Source organism: Dipodomys spectabilis, unplaced genomic scaffold (assembly GCF_019054845.1).
Source record: "Dipodomys spectabilis isolate Male_0828 unplaced genomic scaffold, ASM1905484v1 ptg000021l, whole genome shotgun sequence".
Taxonomy (NCBI): Eukaryota; Metazoa; Chordata; class Mammalia; order Rodentia; family Heteromyidae; genus Dipodomys; species Dipodomys spectabilis.
In genome coordinates, this window is record NW_024870698.1 from 4675437 (window position 1) to 4700027 (window position 24591).

At 34.9% G+C, this 24591-nt stretch overlaps 1 protein-coding gene across 2 annotated transcripts in view; it reads left to right on the top strand.

Moving 5' to 3' along the window:
- The window catches only part of Slit2 (slit guidance ligand 2), a 305954-nt gene that overhangs the window by 211198 nt on the left and 70165 nt on the right, over positions 1-24591 (top strand). Inside the window, exons 10-15 of one of the 2 annotated variants that reach the window (XM_042674753.1) lie at positions 14991-15062; positions 15553-15624; positions 18552-18623; positions 20013-20156; positions 20284-20447; positions 21436-21459. In XM_042674753.1, coding sequence (XP_042530687.1) covers positions 14991-15062; positions 15553-15624; positions 18552-18623; positions 20013-20156; positions 20284-20447; positions 21436-21459 — 548 coding nt within the window. The remainder of the gene's footprint in view (positions 1-14990; positions 15063-15552; positions 15625-18551; positions 18624-20012; positions 20157-20283; positions 20448-21435; positions 21460-24591) is intronic. The other variant, XM_042674754.1, reaches the window with a different exon arrangement.

Genomic DNA, 24591 nt, shown 5'->3' on the forward strand with positions numbered 1-24591 from the left:
ATATCTGATTAATTTAATTTAATGTATGCATCTCTATTCTGTTTGATTAGGGACCTAGAATACTTTTTCTTACATGTAGAATTAAAAGAAATACAATGCACGAAAAGAATATTATTTTTTTTCTTCTCTTGAGAGGGTTATCTTTAGACTATTTAGAAAAAAAAATCCAAATGTGTGTAACCAGTCTTAAGCTTTGTGTTTGTAGAATTCCTGTTGTCCTTTAGCAACTCAGTACAGTCCGGGGGAAAATAGGGACCCAGATGCACTGAATAAAGCATAGACACAACATCACTAGGTAACACATTGTCTGGTCAAGAACTTGAGTCCTAAAATAAATCCACTATTTCACAGGGATGGCAACAAATCAAAAGGAAAATCACCCTGCATTGTAATGTCAAATACAAAGATCCTCTTTAATTAAAATATATTTTATCCTAAGTGATTACCTCTGTTAAAAAGCTAAACTCCCGCTGGGAAGGTGGCTCAGTGGTAGAGCGCTTGCCTTGCATGCCAGAGGCCCTGGGTTCTGCACCACATAAGCAAAAAGACAAAAGCCGGAAGTGGTGCTGTGGCTCAAGTGGTAGAGCACTAGCCTTGAGCTGAAGAGCTGAGGGACAGCGCCCAGGCCCAGAGTTCAGGCCCCATGACCAGAACCAAAAAAAAAAAAAAAAGCTAAACTCCCATGAGGAAGTATTTCAAACATACTGAGTGTACAAGTGCTGAATGCATTCCTGTATCCTTGCTAAAGCTAAGTCATGTAAATAAAACATGATCACATAACATGTAAATCTAAATGCATTTACCATCTTGGGAAGTTGGTACTAGCGAAAAATCTTTATCTCCAAACACATTATTAATGAAAGTACCTCCAGGCACTTATCCTATTGCATTACAGCTTTATAGGTCAATTCTAAAATATAACTGAATAATTAAGTGTTTTGACTTTTTGATTGAAATATTCAGGGACCTCTACTTCTTGCAATAGAGGAAAACAAGTACATTGTTTTAAAAATTGCTCTCTCTTCTACGCATTTATTTCATTGCTACATTAGTATTATTGTTTATATGAAAATATCAATAGCTATACTACGATTATTTATAGTTTCTGACATGTGCTGAATACCAAACATCAGACATGGTCCTCTGCAGAGATGGACAATCCGAGATTTGACACAAACACCAAATAATATGTGTACATGGTAGTAGTATTCTCATCTATGTGATAGCTTGATCCACACAGATGTCATTTGTAAATATGTCCTTAACTGAGTTCTGGAAGAAGAATTATGTAATGTTTGGAAGTGACAAATGGTATCTTATGCAAGAGAAGTAAGGGCAGGACAGAGGGGGGGGCGGTGAATATCTTCAACAGGGATCGTATTGAACCTAATTGCGTAATAAACTCAACTCATGGTGAGACTTCAAGAAAATAATGTCCAATCAAATAATCCCCATCTAACTTTCAACCACCCTGAAGATTCATGAGAAGCCAATAGATAGCATGTAGTCAGTGGTAAAAAGGCACAATATGTTTGTGAACTGTCAAAGTGTATATTTGTATATCCAGGCACAAGTATTCATTCAGTAAGTTAAACCACCACAAATTATCTAGGGGGTGTCTCATCAAATGAAAACGAATTGGTATCCAATTTAGTAATTACGAAATGATGTACAAAGTAAGTAAAACGTTATGTGATAGACACATAGAGTTGTGATAGAAAGCATTAAATTGACGAGGATTTCTAGTGGTTAAAGAAAGTTTTAGTTGAATTTCCAGGGTTACTTTGTGACATCGTGATGCTATGTTTTCAGTTTACTTATCTTCAATGATCTTGTCTCTTTGCATGCAACTAAGCATTGTCATCAGTTTGCAGTAACATGTGTAGCTATTTGTATTTAACATACAGAGAACATTCCACAAATGATAAAGCAGTCAAGGGATTGCTGCACAGGAAAAACACTTGACTGAGGCCTGGAGAACGATAGGTGTGAAGGGAATTAGAGATGAAAGATGGGATTTCTCCATCAATAACATATCGCAAGCATTTTTTGGTAAGGGACAAAATGTAAGATGCAATAAAAGAGAAACTCTCTTTGCTTGGTATTTCATAGGTAACAATGTAGAAGTCAATAAAATTTGACCCATAACTTGGAGCTAATTCAAAGTGTCTTGATAATATATTACATTTTAATTTTTAATGTGTTTGGACAAGAATTCTTAGATGAATTCTAAATAATTAGTCTGACAGTTTTATTTCACTGATTTGTCAAGCCAGGAAGCCTAGTAAGAGTCTAATACATTGGTTGAAGGGAGCAATCCGAAGTGAAGAAACTACTGGGTACCCGTGGGAATGGTGAGGCAGAAGCAGATATGATAGCTAGTGCAGAAACAGAATTAGTGGGATTTGGAAGATAATCAGATGCAGGATGGTGAACAATGGCCCAAGCTTCATGCCAGAGTGTCAAGGACGAGGAACTGGGTTGGTTGTGCCGATGAGAATCAATGGATCTGGGAGAAATCTGGGAAGAAAGTGAGTTTTCAGTTTGTAAAGCACTGAACTAGGAATGGCATGTATACAGATAGTAAAATGATGCTGGCTTTAATAATTGTGGGACAAGACAAAGGCTTGAGATGACAGTTTGGGGATAACTGAAATAACAGTGTATAAGTGGATAGAGTTTATCAAATGGGAAATTTGAAGGAGAGAAATAGAAGAGAAGCCCAAGGACCTAAATAGCGACAGCAAAAAGCCTCACTAGGGAAGGTAGCAAGGAACCAGTAGGGGCGAAAAAAAACAAATGCAGAGGCAGGTACAGTACCACATTGTTAATGCACCAACTCAGGTGAAGGTGGTTTTGGAGTTTGACCAGTGTTTAGTACTGAAGAGTTCCATCTTGACCAAGAGATAGTAAGTCAGACACTTCTTCATGGAAATAAAAAAGAAGGTTGGGAAGCGATGGTATGGAGCCAATGGAAGACTAGGGCTGAGTGAAAATTCTTTTTAAGAAGTTGGTTGTTACTCTAGAGAACAAACAGATTGTAAAGGACCACAACCTGCAAATATTTTTTTAAGTAGAGCATAAAAATAAACAATAGAAAGGCTTTGTGAAGAAATGAGAGCCTGAGAGTTTGCAAAGACACATGGGGATAAAATCAGTATAGTTACAGAAAGCAAGGGATCAGATGTGATCATGAGAAAGTAGAAAGCTCTTGTGGCATGTCAATGGAAGAGGTATTTGTAGACAGTACATTGGAGGTCATATGAACCATTTGAAATGGCTAATCCTATGTAGTCTATTTTCATCGCAGCACTTTTCTTTTACTTTGTATGTTTTATGAATTTTGTATATGAGTAGCATGAAAGGTATACAAATCATCTATCCCAGTGGGTTTGCCTGTATCGAGGAGTTGGCATGTCAGGTAAACCAAAAATAAATCTGTAAGTAGAGACAAAGGCATATGTGAAGCTCTAGGTGAATTTTACTTCTCTGATTATTACATTATCAGCTTTATCAGTAGAGCATCTGGTAATATATCATATTGATCTTCAATGCCAACAAAATGCCTTCATTATCATTTGTTAGTGGCATAACTTGCTAGCTTTGTAACTCCTTTCTCTTAATTAATCTTATTTCTTATAAGAAAAAAGAGCACCGGTAAGATTAATTAAATGTGGAACTCATTTTTAATCTTTGAAGATTTCAGATTCTTAACACATGGACTGAAACTTAGAGACATGCCTCACATTTTTATTCAAATATTTTAATTAGCATTTTATCAGACGTTATCTGTAGAATTTCTTCGTTTCACACCATCAGATATTTCAGTAATGTTGATTTCTTGCTGTATGAAATTTTTGCAACTGCTTATAATGTATTCCTAATAAGAAAGAAAATACATTTTTACTATTTAGGAGTGATCTTACTGTAAGTATGATTAGAAAAACCTAGATTTTCTTGTAAGTATAAATTCATACATTGATATATGCCCAAACTTTTATTAGTTAAGCTGTAGATTAGAAATTGATGGTGTAAGACTCAAGTTGTTTGAAGGCAGAAAAATAGAAAAAAAGCTAACATTTATCCAATATCTGCAAAGTTGGGTACTGTGCACAGATCATATCATTTAATTTTCTCATGGACTTGTGATGAGAGTGCTCATAAGATAAAATGAAATAGGCCCTGGGGTATCAGTGCCTCTCACCTATAATCTTAGCTACTCAGAAGATTGAGATATAAGGGTGGCAGTTCAGAGCCAGCCCCGGCAGGAAAGCCTGTGAGACTCTTATCTCTAGTTAACCACCAGAAAACCAGAAGTGGTGCTGTGGCTCAAGAGGTAGAACACTTGAGCTGAAAAGCTGAGGGACAGTGCCCAGGCCCAGCATTCAAGCCCCACAACTGACAAAAAGAAAAAGAAATAGGAAAAGTAGAATGTGCAAGATAAATACTGTGTGGTTGTGCATATTCTGATTAATTAACTGACTGCCCATCTGGGATTTGAATTCAGATCTTTGTATCTGTTAGACGGATACATTACCACTTGAGTCATATCCCTATCCCCAGATTTTTCATGTCTTCCCTACTAAAACATGAATTTTTCAAAGACAGAAATTTGCTCTTTCTGATCACCACAGTGTTGTAAATGGCAAATGTACTACCTTGGCACATGGTATGATGTCAACACATATTTGGTAAATACCCGCTGTTTAAATGCACTATCAAGAAATTTATCTAAAGCAGACTTGTCTCTGAGAGGAGAGATGTATTAACCAGTATTAGTTACTAAAAGTATCCCTTTCTTGTTGAGAAAATAATACTGTATAAGCCTATACTCAGAAAAAAAAGCTGAATAGAATGTTTAATAAAATGAGCTACAATAGGCCTAGAACATTAACAATTCATTAATTTTCCTCATTGCCCACACTAGTTTATATCCTGCTCTCTATATGTTTTCAAGATCTTCTTCTCTGTCCTCAGCTGACCAATGTGGCAGTTCAGAAGTTCACTCATTGAGATATGTGAAGGAATTCAATCATCTTAAAATGGGTCATAAACATCTTCCTCTAACGCCATGCTTCTTCTCTTTTGAAACTAATAGGCAGTTAATTCAGATCTCTAGACAAAGAAAGTAACTAACAAGAGTTAATTTATTTAAAAAAATTCAGCTGTGAAGTGGCAAAACAAAAACAAAACAAAAAACCTAGCCTCCATGTTAGATTTACTTAAATCCAAAGCCCCCGAAAGTAGACATAGGTTGGTCTTGTTAGAAAATTGTAGAAGAAATTGAAAAGAAGCCAGCAAGTAAGACATTCAGAAGAGGATAAGAGGAACAGTAAGTGCTCAGGCCAAATTGGGGACAGGGTCTAGAGGATTGCAGTTTGAGACAAACCCAGGCTAAATTGTTCATGAGTCTCCATCTCAATCACTAGCTGGGCCCAATGGTTTATACCTGTCATCCCAGCTATGTGAGATGCTGAGGAGATCAGGAGAACATCATAGCCAGACAAACCTAGGGGAAAGGGTTTGCCAGACCCCATCTGAACAGGAAAAGTGAGCATCGTGGTGCTTGCTACTATAGAAAGCAAAAATAGGAAGATCAAAGTCCAGATCTGTTTGGGCAAAAAGTATAACCTAGCCTCACAAAGGGCTAGAGGCATGGCTAAAGCGGTTAAGCATCTGTCCCTAATGCACAAAGTCTTGATTTCAAATGCCAGTATCACATCAAAAAGAAGAAAAGATGAAACCTGTGATGAGAACTTGGAAGTTGAAAGTTGAGCTTTAGGCTGCAAGAATGTTTGCGACCCTGTGAGCTCCACAGCCTTGGATAGAGTCATCTTCCCCATCCTTCTTGCGTTTTTCTGCCTCAGGGTCTTGTTCTGTTGTCCGGGCTACTTTGGGAACTTGTGATCTTCCTGCCTCAGCTGTTGAAGTAGTTGAAATGCTATCATGACTGGCTTCCTGTTCTCCACTACAACCTCTCATAGTTGCCTGAATCATATCTGCAGGGAGCATATCAGAGTTTAATTTCATATTTTGGTAACTTTCCAAATATTAACTTTGATGGAAGCCAAGTCCTATCAGTGTTTTGTTTTCTCCATTTCTGCCCCACTGTGTAGCATGTCATTGGGGTAGAAGGTGCACGTGGCTGGGGTAGGTGGCGGGAGTCCCACCACAACCTGGAGAGTTTCCACACAGCCTTTTTCCTTTCATCAGAATAAAAGCAAAAGCAATGAAAGGATATGGACTGAATGAAGAGAGAGCTGTAGTAAGGAAGCGTTGAATGTGTACTATAAGGTAAAATTAGGTGTATTAAAAAGAGGCTCTTGGACTGTTCGCTACATTTGCCTACTTTGAACTCTGCTAGCTGAAAACCTTGTTCTCAAAGTGATGTGACCTCTCGGGAACATCTAGGCACCTTCTGGTCCATAGCAACAATATCATGAATAGCAAATCGACTGCCAGTATTGCGATAGCATTGTGAGGTATGGAATTTTGAATGGGCTTTGATTAGAATACCACAGAGCAGACATTTCATTCTCTTCTATGCAGGGATAGATTTTCTGTGGCATAGTACCTTTTCAAACCCCTGTACAGAAATTCCAAAAACTGTGGCAACTGGTTAGCAAGCCATAGATTGTAACCATTTCATATGTATTGTTTACCTTTACGCCCTCCTGTGGCTGCCGGTGGCAGCCTCCACAGCTCTTTGCCTTTCATTTGTTTGGAGGAAGATCAGAAAGATCCTCAAATTTGGGGAAGGTAAATTCTGCTCTTCCAAAGTTGCAGGATTCACAGAAGTGATCCTGCTCTTAAGGGAGAGTGAGCGAAGCAAATAAATTGTAAAGAAAACTCACGTTGTTGCATCTACTTGGCTAATCTACTCTTTGCCAGTCCAGTAATAGAGGAAGAGGAAGTCTCTTGCAAAACATTTCATCATGGTGAAGTAGTAGCTGGGAGGGACTTTTTCTTTTTTCACATTCTTTTGGATAATTTGAATGGACACTTATAGAGAAATAAAAGTAACAATGAACCTCAAGTGCTACTTCTCTGCAAATTAGGTTCATGATACTGAATACAACTTTTTGAAATGTCATTTGGGTTTGGACAAATTCTTTATCAACTATATGTTAAACTATTTGCCCATTTATGGCTTTCAAGATATTGAATTCTTTATTAAATTATATTTATTTACTTTTGAATCTAGCAATCTAAAGGTATTCTAAGTTGCCTGGGCAATTTAGATTTGATGAGCTTGTTTTTAGATAGTTCATTCTGTATAGTCTGGTTTAGAAGAAATACAAATATTCATGAAATACAGAAAAGACATACAATCAATCAATTAGCATGTAGTTAATAACATCCCAAGTAACTACACAAGTATCATATGTAATTGGATGATTTTGCTTTCATTCTGACATTATTAAAATGAATATAAGTTATACTTTAATTCTTCATATGTAAATAGCTTGAGTTTGCTATTTGGACAACATTGATAAAAGCATTTAAGTGAGGCAAATGGTAGGATGTTTTATGTAGTTTGTAAGAAAGAACTGGTCTATCTGACTTCTTGTTGAATAAGTTAATAATTTAAAAGTGAAACTAGTTTCACCATGAAATGATTTATTTCCCTATGAGTTAAGAAAATATTGCAAAAGGGAGAAATCAAACAATCCTATGTAAGTTCTCATGTTTACTGAAGGATATTAATAACTGAAGTATTAGATAATTTTTTCAGTTTAATTTATTTGTAATGTGTTTGCAGCTCATAGACTACACAGAAATAGCAAACCTACAGCATGACTTTGTCTTTGAAATTTTTATTTTCAGAGTTCTTTCTCAAACTCATTAATATATAAAAACAATTTCGTTTTTGAAATACATGAACACATTTTTAAAAACATCTTGTGTCATTCTTAATACCCTCTTTATGAGAAAAAAAATTGCAAAAATAACTTGTTCATCTTACTTTTTTGTAAAATAGAACACAGGAAGCTGTATTCCCTAAAGGCTATTAAAATATTTTTATTTTTTGTCCTATAGAAAATAATTGCTTGTTGTCATAAAAATCTTGTTTCAAAACTAAATTCCTAAATTTATTGAGAATAGAAATGAGGTCCTTGTTGCCTAATTACTATCAAAGAACAAGATTTACTTTTATTAAAAAATATCTTTGTCTAGATATGCCATTTAATGAAAAGTCTTAGAATAATAATGAAAAAAGACTCATTAAAGTATATTTAAAGTCTAAGATTTCAACTATGGGTGTATATCTACATATATATACATATATGTTAGAAAAATAACTATATTTCTAGTTATGAATAGTCATAAATAGTCATAAAGTAACTATGTAAAACATTTTAATTTAGCTATTATCCAGAATATTTTTTTTGTTCAAAGTTTTAGAGTTTGTTTCCTGACATTTTCATATCATGCTTTTATCCTAGGGATCCAAATAAAGACATAATAACTTAGGGCCCTACAGAATACAGAGCCCCAAAACATTATTTAGTGTAAAAAGAGTATTCTAGTGTGTTTGTTTAAAACAAATGTTTCACTAATTCATATTCACCAACAACCACAGTGGAGTATTTATAATATAGCTCCACAATAACACTATATAAGATAACTTATGAAAAATACATTTGTAGATCCATAGGTCACAGATGCATTCACCACTAATCACTTGGGGTTTTCTTCTTTATTTTGGCAAAATTCCCAACTATGTATGTGTATCTTGAGAAATCATGACCATTAAAAAAGCAATTATCTTGAAAAGGTTGCAAATGTTTGTTTCATACAGAGAAAGTATTTTTTGTTCAGACTGCATGCTTACGAGGAAAAATTATATTTACATACTTTTCCAACTTACATTTTATTTGCAGACATATATGTGTGTATATATGTGCATATTTATATGTGTGTGTACATACATATGTGTCCATATATTCTTTATATGTTGTATACAGAGTGATACTTATCCTTTTTTGTTGAATTGTGTGTTCATTTAATTTAAAAAATCATAATTGATTCTTTAAAAAAAACAAGATTTAATCACACTTTTGGTAATTTTAGCTAAGAAGTAAGTGAGCAGCTATATATAAGTATTTATGATTTACTGAAATTATGAACCTATTGTGTTCTGAAATCAATGAATCATGTACTTGTATTCATTTTTGGCGTCAATAAAAATTTTAATATTCACAAGCACACACAAAATAGTCCTGCTGACTCCTGTTATCTTAGTTATGTAGGAGACAGTGGTTTGGAGAATTGCTGTTTGAGGCTAACCCATTGAAAAAAATTTTCAATACCCAACCTGATTATGTTTCCCTAGCTGTGACAAGAAGTGTAAATAGGAGTATCACAGTCCAAGCTTATGAGTAAATAAATTTAAGATGATATTCAAAAACTAACAAAAGAAAAGGGGCTGGAGAATGGCTCAATCTAGGAAGTATAAGGTCCTGAGTTTAAACCCCAGTACCCATATTTGTTAAATAAAGAGTAAACATGTATTTAGTTTTGTCTTTCTCTAAATGCTAAAAGACCAAGTGAGAAATAAAAGAATCTTTTCTGTACTATAATATTTTGAATTGAATTTACACTCAGGGGAATGTATCCTAGAATGACATCAGAAGGAATAAAAATAAACATAATTTTTAGACACAAGTTATCCTAGGACAGAGATGGCTGAAAAATCAATTAGTATGGATATAGTCTTGAAGCAAGTGCTAGCCATATGCAAAGCATTTCCCTCTGGAGGCCAATATTCACTCGACTGTTGAAGATATTTATTAAATTTCCAAAAGTTCTAGGGACTGCAATTACAAAACAGATATAATACTGGAGTTTAAAATATGCTTGGTCATTTTATGAGGGTCCTGTGAAGGACTTCAACTGATAAAGTAACTAGAATTAACTTTACAAATAAATATAAAATATTTACTTTGGAATTTGCATGAAATAACAAATGCCAAAGGAATATTGTGGTCTCTTTGTCAGATTCAGGGCTGATGTTTACCTCTGAGGAGATACTGACCGTAGAGAACAATTCAGGGTTCAGAAGCCAAAATCACTGCACCCAAGCCATTAAATATATGTTCTAGTACCTGGTAGCAGTTTTCTATTTATATTATAAGTAGATGGGGAAAATGCACTCCCCCCCTGAAAAAAAATACTAATCTCTCAGCTTTTTTGCTATGTTTTATCCACACCTGGGCTGTGTGTTATAGATACTCTCAATCTAAATTTATGGCTTACTAGTTTCTAAGAGAGTATCCTAATTGGTGAAAGTGATTTACCCATGTCAATCATGGAAACTTCAACCATCTTGATCTGAATGATGGCTGGTGTAGGTACCTCATAGGTGGTCACTGCAAAGCTGGATTGCTAATTGGCTTGAAAATAGAATTTATACATATTCATTTCACACCAGAGATTAAGTCATGTTGAAATTTTACCTGTGTGGCATGGGTGACAATTACAGTGCCAGACTTTGTATTACATAATGCAGTATATTATATACGCAGATACTTGTGCACTACAGATCCATAAGCTGTTACTGCCCCAGTTTTTGGACAAGGAAAATACTACATATTTTCTCTATATCTCATTACTTTTTCACAAAACATTCTAGTAAGTTCCATTTTCACCATGTTGCCTAAATCCAAGCCACTCATGAAAAAGGAAGAATAGCTATAGTAAGACACATAATACATAATGCTACCGAGGGATGCATTGGAACTTAATGCAAGTCGTTCTGTACAAAGCTCATACTTCTACATTGTTCATTTTAGGCCATTTTTAGCTTACATTAGTTATACAAAGAGTGATGTCATTCCTTTATTTTCTATTCACAGACTTTCAATCACCAAAGAAAGATTTTTTTGATTATCTACAAATAGAGTAACTTTAAAATATGTACTAAAGAGGGCTATTAACGATTCATTATATAAAAGTTATATTGTAAAATTTTTCCAAAACTGATTGAGCTGAAAATGTAAGAATAATAAGGATTAAGTGCTAGTGTATAGAAAGTATAATTTAAAATAACCTAGTAGGATTTAATATCAACATCATCCCAATGAGGTGGTGTACTTTTTTAATTCCCCACTCATAGTATAGCCTCATTTTTATGTGATGGAAGATTGTCTTACTGGCAACCACAGCAGATTATTTTATATGTCACTGAGTCACCAATCCACAAACGATACAACTGGACTCCTCTGAGCTGCTAAACATTCCTAATTGCTGTGTTCTAAGAGTTTCCGGGAATAGTGAAGAGGGTGATCCATGATTGTTCACAGTTGATATTTGAACCAGAAGTGGTAAAACATTGTCTGATATAAATTCTGTAGGAATTAACTGCAAAAGTATAAAAACTTGTACCATAAATCAACAATAGAAAAAGGAGGGAGAAATGCTAGGCTAGGAAACACCAAGGAAAGAAAGCCAACTTCTATTGACTAAGCATATGTACAACATTGTTTTGGAGGTAACAGTTACAAAAGTGTTGATTTTCTCATTCAGTTAAACATGCAACTAAAATTTCTTTATTGGTTTGAAGAAGTAGTAACAACCATCTTTTGGAGATTGATAGGTAGCTGCCTACTATGTATAATATATATACTTATACATGTATATATACATTTATGTAGATACACTTATCCATACATACACAGTGATAAAATATTTTAGATGTGATAGCATAAATGCAGTAGATAAAAGTGTTCTAGTCACATTTCCATGAAAAATATAATTTTCTACACTGTATATCTTGTAGAGGATATCCTTCGCTATTCTCTTTGTTAAATTTATTACTATTTTCAAAATAAAAATATTTCCCTTTCTCTGAAGGATTGGAATTTGGAAGCCTCTTAATTATGACAAGTTTCATCCTGTACATGAACATATATCTTAGCCTTTCTGCTGTTTTCTTAACCCTAGAATGCTTTTAATTAGCTTCTTCATGGAACAATGGATTCAAATTTGCACTCTATAAAATCCAGCAGATTCTATGTCATTAAAGGAGAAGATTAGAGGATAGCAGAGTTAGAAATTGTAATTTTTTAATTTTTTTAACTTTAACCTGAAAATTGATATTTTTCTTTGTCAATTGTTGGTTGAAATACTTTTCCATTTCTCTAATACAGAGAAACTATTTGAGATGGATGTTGTTTCTAGTCCATCAATTATATTGTAAAGGTTTTATAATGAGAGGAAGACAGTGTATCCTAAAATCCCAATATGTCACAGGAAGTATACATTAGCTTATGGTTTGTACACACAATATTTGAAAATATTTTTAAAAATTGTTTTATCTCTGGAAGTGAGCGTATTTTTATGGTTGATATTCTGTCTCTAAATGTACAGTGCAGTAGTGTTTGTCTTAATAGACAGCTGAGGCATTGTAACAAAGTCACAAATAGCTACTGAGTCAGTATAAATATCACTACCTGATCTCTTTCAAGTACTTGTTTTGGAACAAGTTTGAAAGTAAGCAGAAAAGTAAAGAAAAGCAAACAAATCCACTGAGCACCAATTCAGCTTTTTGTTGTACCGTATAGGGTGTTAGTGAAGCAATTGCAATGTGAAGATTAAGCCACGGGGCCTTACAGCAATGAGCAATGTAATATCACTATCCTATTTTAGAATCAGTATTTTCACATATAAGCTCTACTGCTATTTCAGCAAGAATTATTGTGATTTTATCATTTATATGACATATTCATTACATATTTTTAAAAATATGGCCTTTAGTATGTTTTCTGTTTTGTTTGTCATACTAGGTATGTTTACTAATGAAATTAATTTTATATTAAGCATCAATTATCATAGCAATATATATTTTCAGCTAGAATAATTTGTGTTTTTATGTAAGTAATCTGGGATCTGAGACTTTAATAAATGATAGAATTAGTGTGGTCACATTTTTTAGTTCAGCATATTAACATTTTGAAGTGTCAGTGGTGAATGCAACATTTGGAAAAATTTGCATCAAAGAATTAAGCTGTGAAATCTGTTTGAAAAATGCAGTGCTTCACCTACAAAAGACGAAGTATGAATAGGTCTGCATTTGCTTACAGTGAAATTCCAAATATATGACATAATTTGCACAGGGAAGGAATAAAATATTTAACCATTAATGAAAGATTTGAAAAAAATTTACTGGATGCTTTATATTACTCTTAAAGTCCTGAAATGATACTTATGAAAATGATACTTATATGAAACAATCTATTTATGAAAAAAGAAATCTTCCATCACAAAGAATTGTTTTTGTCATCATAATATTATATTGCTGAGAAAAAAAAATCTTTAACACATTGGTATGAAACTTTTTTGGATTCGGTGAAAGTCTCTAGATGACATTCTATCCATAGCTTCTTGTTTTTGTCTTATTTATTACATAAATCTTAAACATTAATTATAAAAATGGGTCACAGCCCAAACAGTTTGTAAACTACCAATTCAGTGTATACTAATCAATAATGTAACAGTGAAATGATTTAAATGTTCTTTGCTACATTTAGAACATTTCAAATTAATCGTCTTTCTTAAGACCTAGATAAATAAGATAGATGTTAAATCCAAATTTTCTTCATATGATTTATTTCCTGTCTTCTGGGGTAAACTTATCCCTTCAGAGCTACAGTCCATTGAGCAGAAAATATATACACATATGCAAAAATGCTTTTAAGTGTGTATTGATAAGTATATACATGTGCATACATATATATATATACATTAATATGCATATATGTACACATACGTATAGATGCATGCTCATTTATACACAGGCAAATGTATATATTTTTAATTTGGGCAGGCAAATGCATCTCATGCCAGGTAGTGCAACAAAAAGGACTTACTATGAAGAAAATGTGTTGACCAATTGTAGGAATTTGGCACAGAGAAATTTTGTACCATCTCCAAAGCACCAAAGATGAAAGAAAGCAAAGTTCTAATGTGGCTCTTAGTGGACGAATTTCACAGAGGCCAGTTCAGTGGCAAAGGAGCCTGTGTTCTGTGGCTTTCTGCAGATGTACCTCTGGGATTCAGAGTGGAACAGTGGAGGAGATGGGTGGACAATGTTTAGGTTGAGATAATGGGTCGAGAAGCAGCGTTTTTTTGTTGAATAAAAATATTCACCATGTGACATAATGAAATCTATTTGGGGTTTTTATAACTAGGAACATAAAATTCTTCTCTCTGATAGCAGGACCATAGACCAGATGATGCCAGAGTTATTTTCAAATCAGGGATTTCAGTGGGCCACAAAAGTAATAGAGTTCTGTTCGAATGCATTTTGCAGCCATTGTTTTTATATGAAATATTCACATGATGACAGAGACAACAATCCAGAGTCTCCTACTGAAAATCTCTACAGCATATATGGATTCGGAATTTCAAACTTTGTCCCATTTGAAGATTCAAATTGACATGGGGAATATTCTAAGTTTTTCAACCTAATATCTTGCCATAGAGGAAAAATGGTTTTGTAAAATTCTATATTCAATACTAATTTTCTTTGTGAAAGAGTGATGATTAGCTTTTAAACAGTTTTTAAACTGAGTTTACTGTGAATTTCTTTTACTTATCTTTAGTGTATTAATATGTATTCTGGCTGGGGACGTAATCTCGTAAATGCTTATCTAGCATGAACATTGCCCTGGATTTGATCTCCACAAGGAAACAGAAGACAAACACAGAATTATACTAACAAGTTAGCTGGTTAAAAGTGCTGTCTCTCTAGTGTGTAGACTACAGGGTGATAGTCTGGTTCTGCTTTGTCTTTTCCTTTCAGTCTTGCTCCACCTTTAAGGGAAGCACAATTAATTTTAATAGTCCCTTTTGGAGAAGAGAAAAGAAAGTATCCATCATGAAACAACACTAGCTTTTTCTTGACATGAATCCTGAGTGAAAATTAAGCATAACTTAGAATACAAGCTGTTATTTAAAACTTGGATTTTTTTTTAATTTTATTTTAGACGCTTGGAACAGAACTCAATCAAGGTCATTCCTCCCGGAGCTTTCTCACCATATAAAAAGCTCCGAAGAATGTAAGTGAATATTCTAGAAAAAAGAAATTTATAAAATTATACAGATTATCCACATGCAAGGATAACTATAAAATATTTTTGAGTTTGACAGTTTAAGCATATTAAATTATTTGACTATCTGTTGTCTAGCTCTATAATAATATGTTTATTCTTAGTAACTAAACTATGTTGTTTTTTTAAAGTTCTCTGTAATTTCGCATATTAATTCACAGCAGGTTGAGTGTATGTGGTCCATACATGAAACAAATTATTACCCATTCTGTTCCTTAAAATAAGATATGGCAAATCTTTAATATGAACTTAAGGAAATAGCCAATAGTTGGATTTTAAAAGTGTGATTTATCTTTGAATTTATGATTCTTCTGATGTTCAGTTTTATAGAACCCTTGAGAAGGGCAAAGCCAACTTACAGAACCCATAAATTTCCTTCTGCTACAGTAAACCTCACTGCATCCTATTTAATTTAACCTAACCTTATTTCTGATCTTAGTGACCTGAGCAATAATCAGATCTCTGAACTTGCACCAGATGCTTTCCAAGGACTCCGCTCTCTAAATTCACTGTAAGTATCAGTCTGCAAGGCTTTGCTGAAGGACAGAAGAATCTACAAAACAGCATGGTGGCCAACTTTCAATTTAGGCTTAGGAAAACACATGAATCGTGAATAATATTAACTAGTACTGCTGGATCTCATCATTTTTATGGGGGACCACCCTCTGTAACTAAAATGGGCCAGGTTTAGGAGCAGGTATTTTATGGTTTTATAGTTTTGCTGTTAATAAAGGAAGCTTAAGCTGCCCTATTTGTACAATGGCGTTTTCCATTTGAAATAAATAGAAACGTTCATTTTGCTCTTGAGGATGCTCTATTTGTGGTCTCTAAGTCCATTGACCCTGGTCTGAGGACTCTGTCAGTTCTTTTGAAAGGATACACAGGGTGCTGGGCTCTAGAGAACAGGTAAGCATAGTGAATGACCGCTCCATTCTACTCCTTCTTCCTAACAATTTTAAGCTGGTATTTGACCACCAAAATTCTATCTGCTGGAGGAAACTAAACTATTTTTGGCCAATGTGTGTAAGCCCTCTCCTAATAGATAAAGTGACATGTTTGTTGTCATTATAATTTGGGTTATTCCATTTATTATTATTTGGTGTAATTAATGTAAGACAAATCTTTATTAGCAATGTAGCTTTCAAAATGCATCTATTGAACCATTTCATCCTCCGGACTCTTTTTCTCACTGAGACAGTAACAGCATTTTTATATTTCACATTCTCTTAAGAAACCAACACATTTTAATACTTAGCATTTTCTGCAGTGTTCACTGTTTTCCCTTCTTAAGTCAGAGCCTTCCCTTGATATTAGCAAAATTAAAAGTACTGTGGCATTATAGCATCTTCTGGTACGAGAGGGTTTGTGGCTGGCACAGATAGCTATACAATAGCAGTTGTTGAATAAATTAATCAAAAGGTATTGAACTGAAAATCCTGAGTCACTGCCACATTAACCTACTCCCTTCTGTCCCCGACTGTCCTCTCCTCTCTTATTCTTGACCTCAGAGAATACATTGATACATTTTACTTTTACTTAATTTTTCCCACCTTACCCCTAACACACAGAACTTTCCCTTTTGTTCTTTGAATTTAAAAAAATCGTTTTCTTTCCGTAATTCATTTGCCTTGCTAAAGGAAAATCTATGTCCTATACAAATGAAATTTATCTTGTACTTTACAGCCCCAATACTGGTTTCTGAACAAATGGGCTGTCTCTTCACACCATGTAGCACCCAGCTTTACTTATTCCCTTGAGAGTTTTCTTCATTTATTGTCATCCATCGCACCTCACTCTGACATCTTAAAAGGGGAATAGCATCTCCCTCCCTCTATTCATCTACCTTATATGTTATTTTCTTCCTTTCCACATAGAAATAATGTACAGCTGCCAAACATATTAATTATTTAGATTGTTATTTCAGCTTTTTCCTGCATATATCATGGCATGCTTTTATTTCTCTTCCAAAAGAATATCTTTTTACCTTGGGAAATAATGTATGTTTATTGTAGAAGCTACGAAAATACCAGAAGGTATATAAACCCAAATTTGTAACACTTCTACATTGTTCTGCTTGTATGATTACATATTTTCCAATTGATATAGTCTTGTAATACAGTGCTGTAAAGTACTACTTGTTAATTAAAAAAAATGTTATAGCACAAACACCTTCACATCACTAAATATCCTTGAAAATTTGAATCTTATTGAAGGAAAACATATTAACAAATTCTTATTTTTTACATTGGAGGCATTTCATGCATGGTTAATTTTTTGCTGTTACAAATTTTGCTGTGACTGATATTTTATATGTAAATATTGTATTGTATATCATCCTTTTTAAAAAATTGAGCTCCTAAAATAGAGTGTAAAATGGAGTCAAGTTAAAATTTAGATAAACATTTTATGACTGTTGTTGAAATACACTAACAAAAATGTTCTCCCAAAATATAATTCTGCCTTCTTTGACACATAGCTCTTATGCTCACCTTGAAAGACTATAAGTAGATAAGACATTGGGTTGTGTGCCTTTTACAAGTGACTGGTGTAAGTCAACCTTTCCATTCCACTCCTTTGCTCTTTCTATTCATTCCTTATGTTTGATTTATTCCTTACTTTATTTCTTTGCTAATTGATCATCTTTTTATTTGTCAATTCAATGTTAGGAAAAATCCGCTAGCTCCTTGATGCATTTAATGTCTCCACTTTATATCTGAACAGAGTTGCATACCATGAGAACTCATTCAGGTTTATACTTCTTGGGGGTTATATATTTCTTTTTTATATTAATAAGTTTTTTATTGTGAAAATACCATTACAATTACATGAGCAAGGTAATGAGTACATTTCTTAATAAGAACAAAGGAAGAGTACATTTCCTTTGTTTCCCCTTACCATCCCTGCCCTTCCCCCGAAGTTATATATTTCAAAACTCATAAATCTATATTCATGATCACTCTCCTAAACAGATCTTACATTTCTCAAACATATATATTGTATGTTTAAAACAAAAGTCCTATTTTATATGGATGTCTTCTACCATTGACCAATATAATGAGGCCAGAAGTTGTCTTTAAAATAAGTGAGGGATTCTATATTTAGTGTGCATATGCTGTGGTCTCATTGCCTGTGAATTATTTACATATGTGTATGTGTGTATTTGCACAGGTGTATAGGAAAGCATGATGATTTAATGGGAAAGCTTATGAAAGGCCAATTAAGTTGTTATATGAATTGAGATTAATCTTTGTCTTTGTCTTTCATGTTTTATATAGAAACCTACATATGATCTGTAATCTAACCAAAGGCTTTTATTCAATTTTGCCTGTTATAATGTGTCAAGGTTCAACTTACCTGCTCTATTCTTGAGTACATTCGTATTAGATGAATTTGTTATGCTTGTTTGATGGCTTATTTTTTTATTTTAATGTATTTCAGTGTCCTCTATGGAAATAAAATCACAGAACTCCCCAAGAGTTTATTTGAAGGACTATTTTCCTTACAGCTGCTGTAAGTATCTGTTTGCTTCAGATCTGTTGAGGATCTACTATACCCAATATTATATTTTATTAGTTTACCTTTTCTATTTTGATGGAGGCTTCAGACAATTCAACCCCAAATGATGCAACTGAATAAAAGGGGCAAGATTACTCAAGTAAACTTAACATTGGTTATGGCTGTTTGCTTGAAATTACAACACTTTGAAATGGACCCAAAATACCTTTCTCTACACTGTCATAAGCATATGAACATTAAGTGTATATCATTATGAATTTGTGTAACATCTGCCCTTGTGGCATCCAGGCCTAATGTAATAAATTCTATGTAACAAAAGAGAATGTGCACTTTGGAAAGCAGAAGCTAGATGTGGCATACATCTACAATCCCAGCAACTTGGATGTCAACGAGGCAGAGGCTTAAAGGAGCAGGGTGGAGCGGCATGGTTCATGTGATAGCGTACTTGCCCAGTGTATAGGAAATGCTGGGCCTAATCTTCAATAGCAAGAAAATACAAAAGGAAGGAAGAAAGGAGAAGGAAGGAAGGAAATAAAAGACAATGAAAGGAAGGGAAAAGAAGAGATGGAAGTGGAAGAAAAGGAGGGAGGAAGAGAAGGAAGGGAAGATTAAAAAGGAAAGAAAAAGAAAATGGAAAAAGCGCATTAAATATGAAGAAATGAGAGAGCTAGAAATTGGGAAGGATCAAAAATACAAACATGAAAGAGTGGTCAGGGAAGCTGGAAAGAGGAAACATTTGAGCAGATCAAAGCAAAGGGACTAGCTAGCCAGGCAGATTATCTGGGAGCAGAATGTTGGATGAGAGGATTTAAAAAAAAAAAAAAGAAAGAAAGAACAAAAGACCTGTGTAGCTGGACCACAGGAACTAGGAGGAGAAAATGAAATGTGCTAAGTTCTCAGGAGTGGGTAACCTATCCTGTTGAGCACTGTAGGGTTTGGTGATTGTAAAATGACTAAGAGTAACTTGAGCTGATGTGTGTGCTTTGGAATAATCACTCGGGCTGAAAACAGACTGAACTTTCCCAGTGAGTGATGGGAGCGGTTTTCAATGTGCTAAGCATCTTCAACTCCAGAGGCTGAGTTTCACCTAGTGTTATCTATTGTTCCCCTCTACAGCCTCCTTAACATATATTTAGTCAATTTCGTTGGATAGGTGAATAAATATCACAGACGGAGATTCATTTGCTCTTGCCTGTTTGGTTTACTCAGGTAAACCTCAAATCTCCAGCCCTTCCTATCTAAGATTAGTATTTCCGGTAGCATGTCATGGTTGAGATGGAAACAAATGTGTTTCTTGGTCACATTGCCTGAAGAAGTGGAAAAGCTTACAGCCACGCTAGAGCGGGTGCCATGTTGACCTTGTACAACTATCTGATCACGCAGATTACTGAATGCCAACAAGATAAACTGCCTCCGCGTAGATGCTTTTCAGGATCTGCACAACCTGAACCTGCTCTCCCTGTATGACAACAAGCTGCAGACCATTGCCAAAGGCACCTTTTCAGCTCTCCGGGCTATCCAAACGATGTATGTATAGGAAAATCCAGACCAAATGTGACAAGCCTTGACTTTTTTGTTTTGTTTTGTTTTACTCTGAACGTGGGAGTTGAGGCCCACGCAAGTTCCATATCAAGCTGTTTCTGTCTGTTACAAGGCATCTGGCGCAGAACCCCTTTATTTGTGACTGCCATCTGAAGTGGCTGGCGGATTATCTGCATACCAACCCCATTGAGACCAGCGGTGCCCGCTGCACCAGCCCCCGCCGCTTGGCAAACAAAAGAATCGGACAGATCAAAAGCAAGAAATTCCGTTGTTCAGGTAATTTCTAACTTCCTCAGACATTTCCCTGGGGACCCCCCCCAAAAGAAAAGCAAGTCGTTCACCCCGAGATTTTGCCTATAAGCCTGATGACCAGACCTTGTAGCCCCCCTTTCTTGCCCATGAAGAAATAAAGCAGGAGAAATGCAGGCACACCTTCCCTTGTCTCCTAGCCAGCCCCAAAGTAGCCTAATGAGTCAAGTGGAAATGGTGCCAGGAGGCATTCACAGGGTTTATAGGTAGTCAGGGCCTGTTAGTGCACTTGAAATGCCTTTAAAAATATGTGAAGTCTCGTGTGTGCTGTAATTATTATTCTCTTTTGACCGGCTTCAAATAATCAGTCATGTTTTCGTTTCTTCAGAGAGTCCTGAGACTCGGTCAGGCTCAGAAATAGGAGGAAACTCTCCTCAATCCTCTAATTGTACTTTGGTCACTTTACATTCTCTTCTTTTGAATAGCACGGCGGAGACACACGTTTGTTTGTTGTTGTTGTTGTTGTTTTATTTTAATTCCAAAAACCCAACTGTCAATGTTACATTGGATACAGAGCTAAATATAAATTCAACAGTATTGCTATTATGTAGAAGACTGGATATTGACCATACTTGTTTTGAGACAGTCTTTTATCTGTGTTCTGATCACTTAATGTATCATCTATGTTGTGGGGGTTTTTTTGTTCTGTTTTTTTTTTGTTTTGTTTTATGTTTTTTTTTTTTTTTTGGTAGTTTGCTACTTAACTGTTACAGGCTATTTTACGTTGGGCAATTAATTCATACTAAAAAGCTAATATCAGAACCAGGCTGTCTATATTGTTCATGATAATAGATGCATTTATTATTCACTGTACATTATTAAACGTTAGTGAATATGCATTTTTCACTTACCTATGGTAACTGTAGTCCATTCTTAATCTAATATAACTCATATCTCTGCTTGCTGACATTCAGGTGCATCTTCTATTTTTTTCTCTCTTTTTTTTTTTATTTAGCTAAAGAACAGTATTTCATTCCAGGTAGGTTTTGCTCGGTGGTAGGACTAACAGCAGACACGCTTTCCTAGCCTTATGAAATATGGCTTCTAAACCTTTGATATGCATGCTCTCGAAAGAACACTGAATACTCTATAGATAGAGTGACTTATGCATAGATCACCTGTAGTGTCTTCCTGAATACCTGAACTTTGCATGCAGCTTCTGATGTTCAACATTATGATTAAACTCCCACATTTTTTTCCCCTCTCCTTTTTACTTTGGCACATTATCTACAATTCCTCACAGTAGCTAAAAATATTTGAACCTATGGCTCTCTACTTAAATCATTTTCCTCTCTACATTATATATCAGATCTTTCAGCCTGTTTTTAAAATATAGCTTACTGAGCTAGTTTTAAAGACAGAAGCCTTTCTGATGTCAAAGAGCTAGCTCTCCATGAAATCAGTTATAAACATGCAGACCTGAATGTTCAACAGGAGAATTATATTTTTTAAGTCTTTCACATTAAAGAAAGCATTTTTGACTCCTATTGGTTTACCTTTTTATACCAAAGCATAAAAAATAAAAATAAAGAAGCCTTGTGCTGATTTAACTACACTTGTTCCTTATTTATCTGTGACTTTGCAATCTTGCCTGTATGGACTGAGAATATGAATCCACAATTAGAATATTGGTGTCCATCAGGAAAACCTTAGAAGATCATGGTACTAAATGCCTTGAATTATTTAGGCAGATGGATTAAATGCTTCTAAGAAAAGTAATTGTGTTGTTTTATGACCTCATTTCAGTTCAGCACACTAAAGACTGATGGTCTGAGAGCTAGCTCTTTACACTGCATTCTATTAGTTATTTCTCTTGCCTGCCAATTGTATAAAATGTCTCCTGACTTGTTTTAAATCATTATGTTAAAAATATATGTTAAGTATTGATTGGCAACATTTACCATCTTCCTGCATATATTTTAGACTACAATGTGTTATAAAAGCTGTAAACAAAATGACATTTCTACAGTGTCAGGCCACAAAATCATCTTTACTTTCTTAATAAAAACTTTGGGTTTGGGCTGGGAAGGTGGCTCAGTGGTAGAGCACTTGCCTTGCATGCCTGAGTTCGATTCCTCAGCACCACATAAGCAAAAAGAAAAAAGCCAGAAGTGGCGCTGTGGCTCAAGCAGTAGAGTGCTAGCCTTGAGCTGAAGAGCTGAGGGACAGCGCCCAGGCCCAGAGTTCAGGCCCCACGACTGGACCCCAAAAAAAAAAAAAACTTTGGGTTTGATGGCTATTTTAAGGAGATATTTATTGCTTGTAATTATTGAAGTATAATTGAGATATGATTTGCATATTTAGGTATAGTACTTATTCTGAATTGATCAAGGAATGTTTTATATTTTATGTTCATTTGACTAACATGTAACAAGTTGAACAGTTGATTGGCCTTCATTGGTAATATTTGAAATGTACTATTTTGTTGCATAATTACAAATTGGAAAATCATGTGATAGTCTTTATCAAACTGAAGAAAAGCCATTTTCCAAGTTTGGAATAGCATATCAACATGACTTAAATCCCTAAATTGTAGCATTTCATGTATCTCATTATTATCAAATCATTCCAACTACTCTATTTGAATATACTTTTTATTATTTACTTTATTCAAAATGATGACTAAAATACCCAGGACACAGAATGATTCTCTAGGCTTCTACTTCAATGGACTTTTTAACTATAGCCCTTAAGGATCCCTACGATTGGTTGGTTTTCCATTCATTTTTAGGTATGTACTTGCCCATTTCTATTCTATACAGCATTCTAAATACTACTGATACATCTTGCAAAGAGTCCAACTTTTTAAGGAAATTGACAAGAATTTGACGTTCTTTGCATCTTTTATGCCATTACTTTTCCCGTGAAGCCAGTATGCTTCCAAAAATTACAAATTTTACAAAGCATGACAAATCCATCCTCCCATGCTGTTCTCCTACAATTGACAAGCTTAAAAAAAAGGCAAAAGTATAGTTTGAGATATGTGTCTATTAACCTTAATTGGGGTTACTCTTGTCTTTCTTTCCTTCTTTGGTGATTTTTATTTTTTGCAGGAATTCACCACTTGGGCTGTAAGTAAATGTGTCTGATCTGAAACATGATATCTTCCCTTTTCAATCCCTGATGTACCTTCTTGTCTCAGTCTTTTGCTCCTTTTTCTCCCCTCTCTTAGAAGTAAACCACAAATCTTCTGAGCTTTCCTGTTGTCCTTGTAGCTTTTACCTTCCACTCCTTGCTCCTGAAAGCTACGGTCTCCCTTGCGCAGTTCTGAGGAACGTTGGAGAGGCACCTTTGAGTCTTAGCCCCTTCTTTGTGTTTCCAGGAACTCTCCGGTAGTAATACTCTTACTATGGTCATACACATTCTGCAGGAAGAATGCATGTCATGTAAACAGTATTATTACGTTTCCAGAAACGTCTGTATAGCTTTGTTCTCCTGCTTCCCTTCATCTCTCCTCTTGGTCTGACCTCTGGCCTAGTGGTTGGTGTAGTGATAACGTAGCGAGATTTTCTGTTGTGCTTGATTTAACCATGTGGTTGCGAGGTATGAGTAAAACATGGTTCCGTCAAGCACCATGGAACGTCACGCAGCTTTCTACAGCATAACACGCTGCTGAGGCTCCAATCGGGATTTACTTGTCTCTTTGCATAAAATCTAAATGGCAAACAAACAAACCAAAAAAAAAAAATATCAAAAAACCCAAAGAGGGCTCTTTAGGTACTTCTGAAGATTATGCGACAGGGCTAGAACAATAAAAATGCACAGAAAATTACAAAACAAACAAACCTGAGGACATGTATTTGCCTTGAAAGCCCTCATTTGTTAATGTTATAACACAGGACGATGTTGATCACTGGAGATATTTTCAATTTTTGACTCAGAAAAAAATATAAACATTGTTTTCTTTTCTTTTCTTTGTTAACAATACATAGCCATTGTGTGCTTAAGTTGTTGAAATAGTCTAGAATGGCTCAGAACTGGATCAGCAGAAAGTACGGCTGTGAAAAGCTCAACTTTATTAATGTTTTTCCTGTCATGTGAATCTGGTCACTCTTTTTTTTCCAGAAAATTCCAAGCCTTTCTTGTAACCCTCTCCTGACCAAAATTCCCT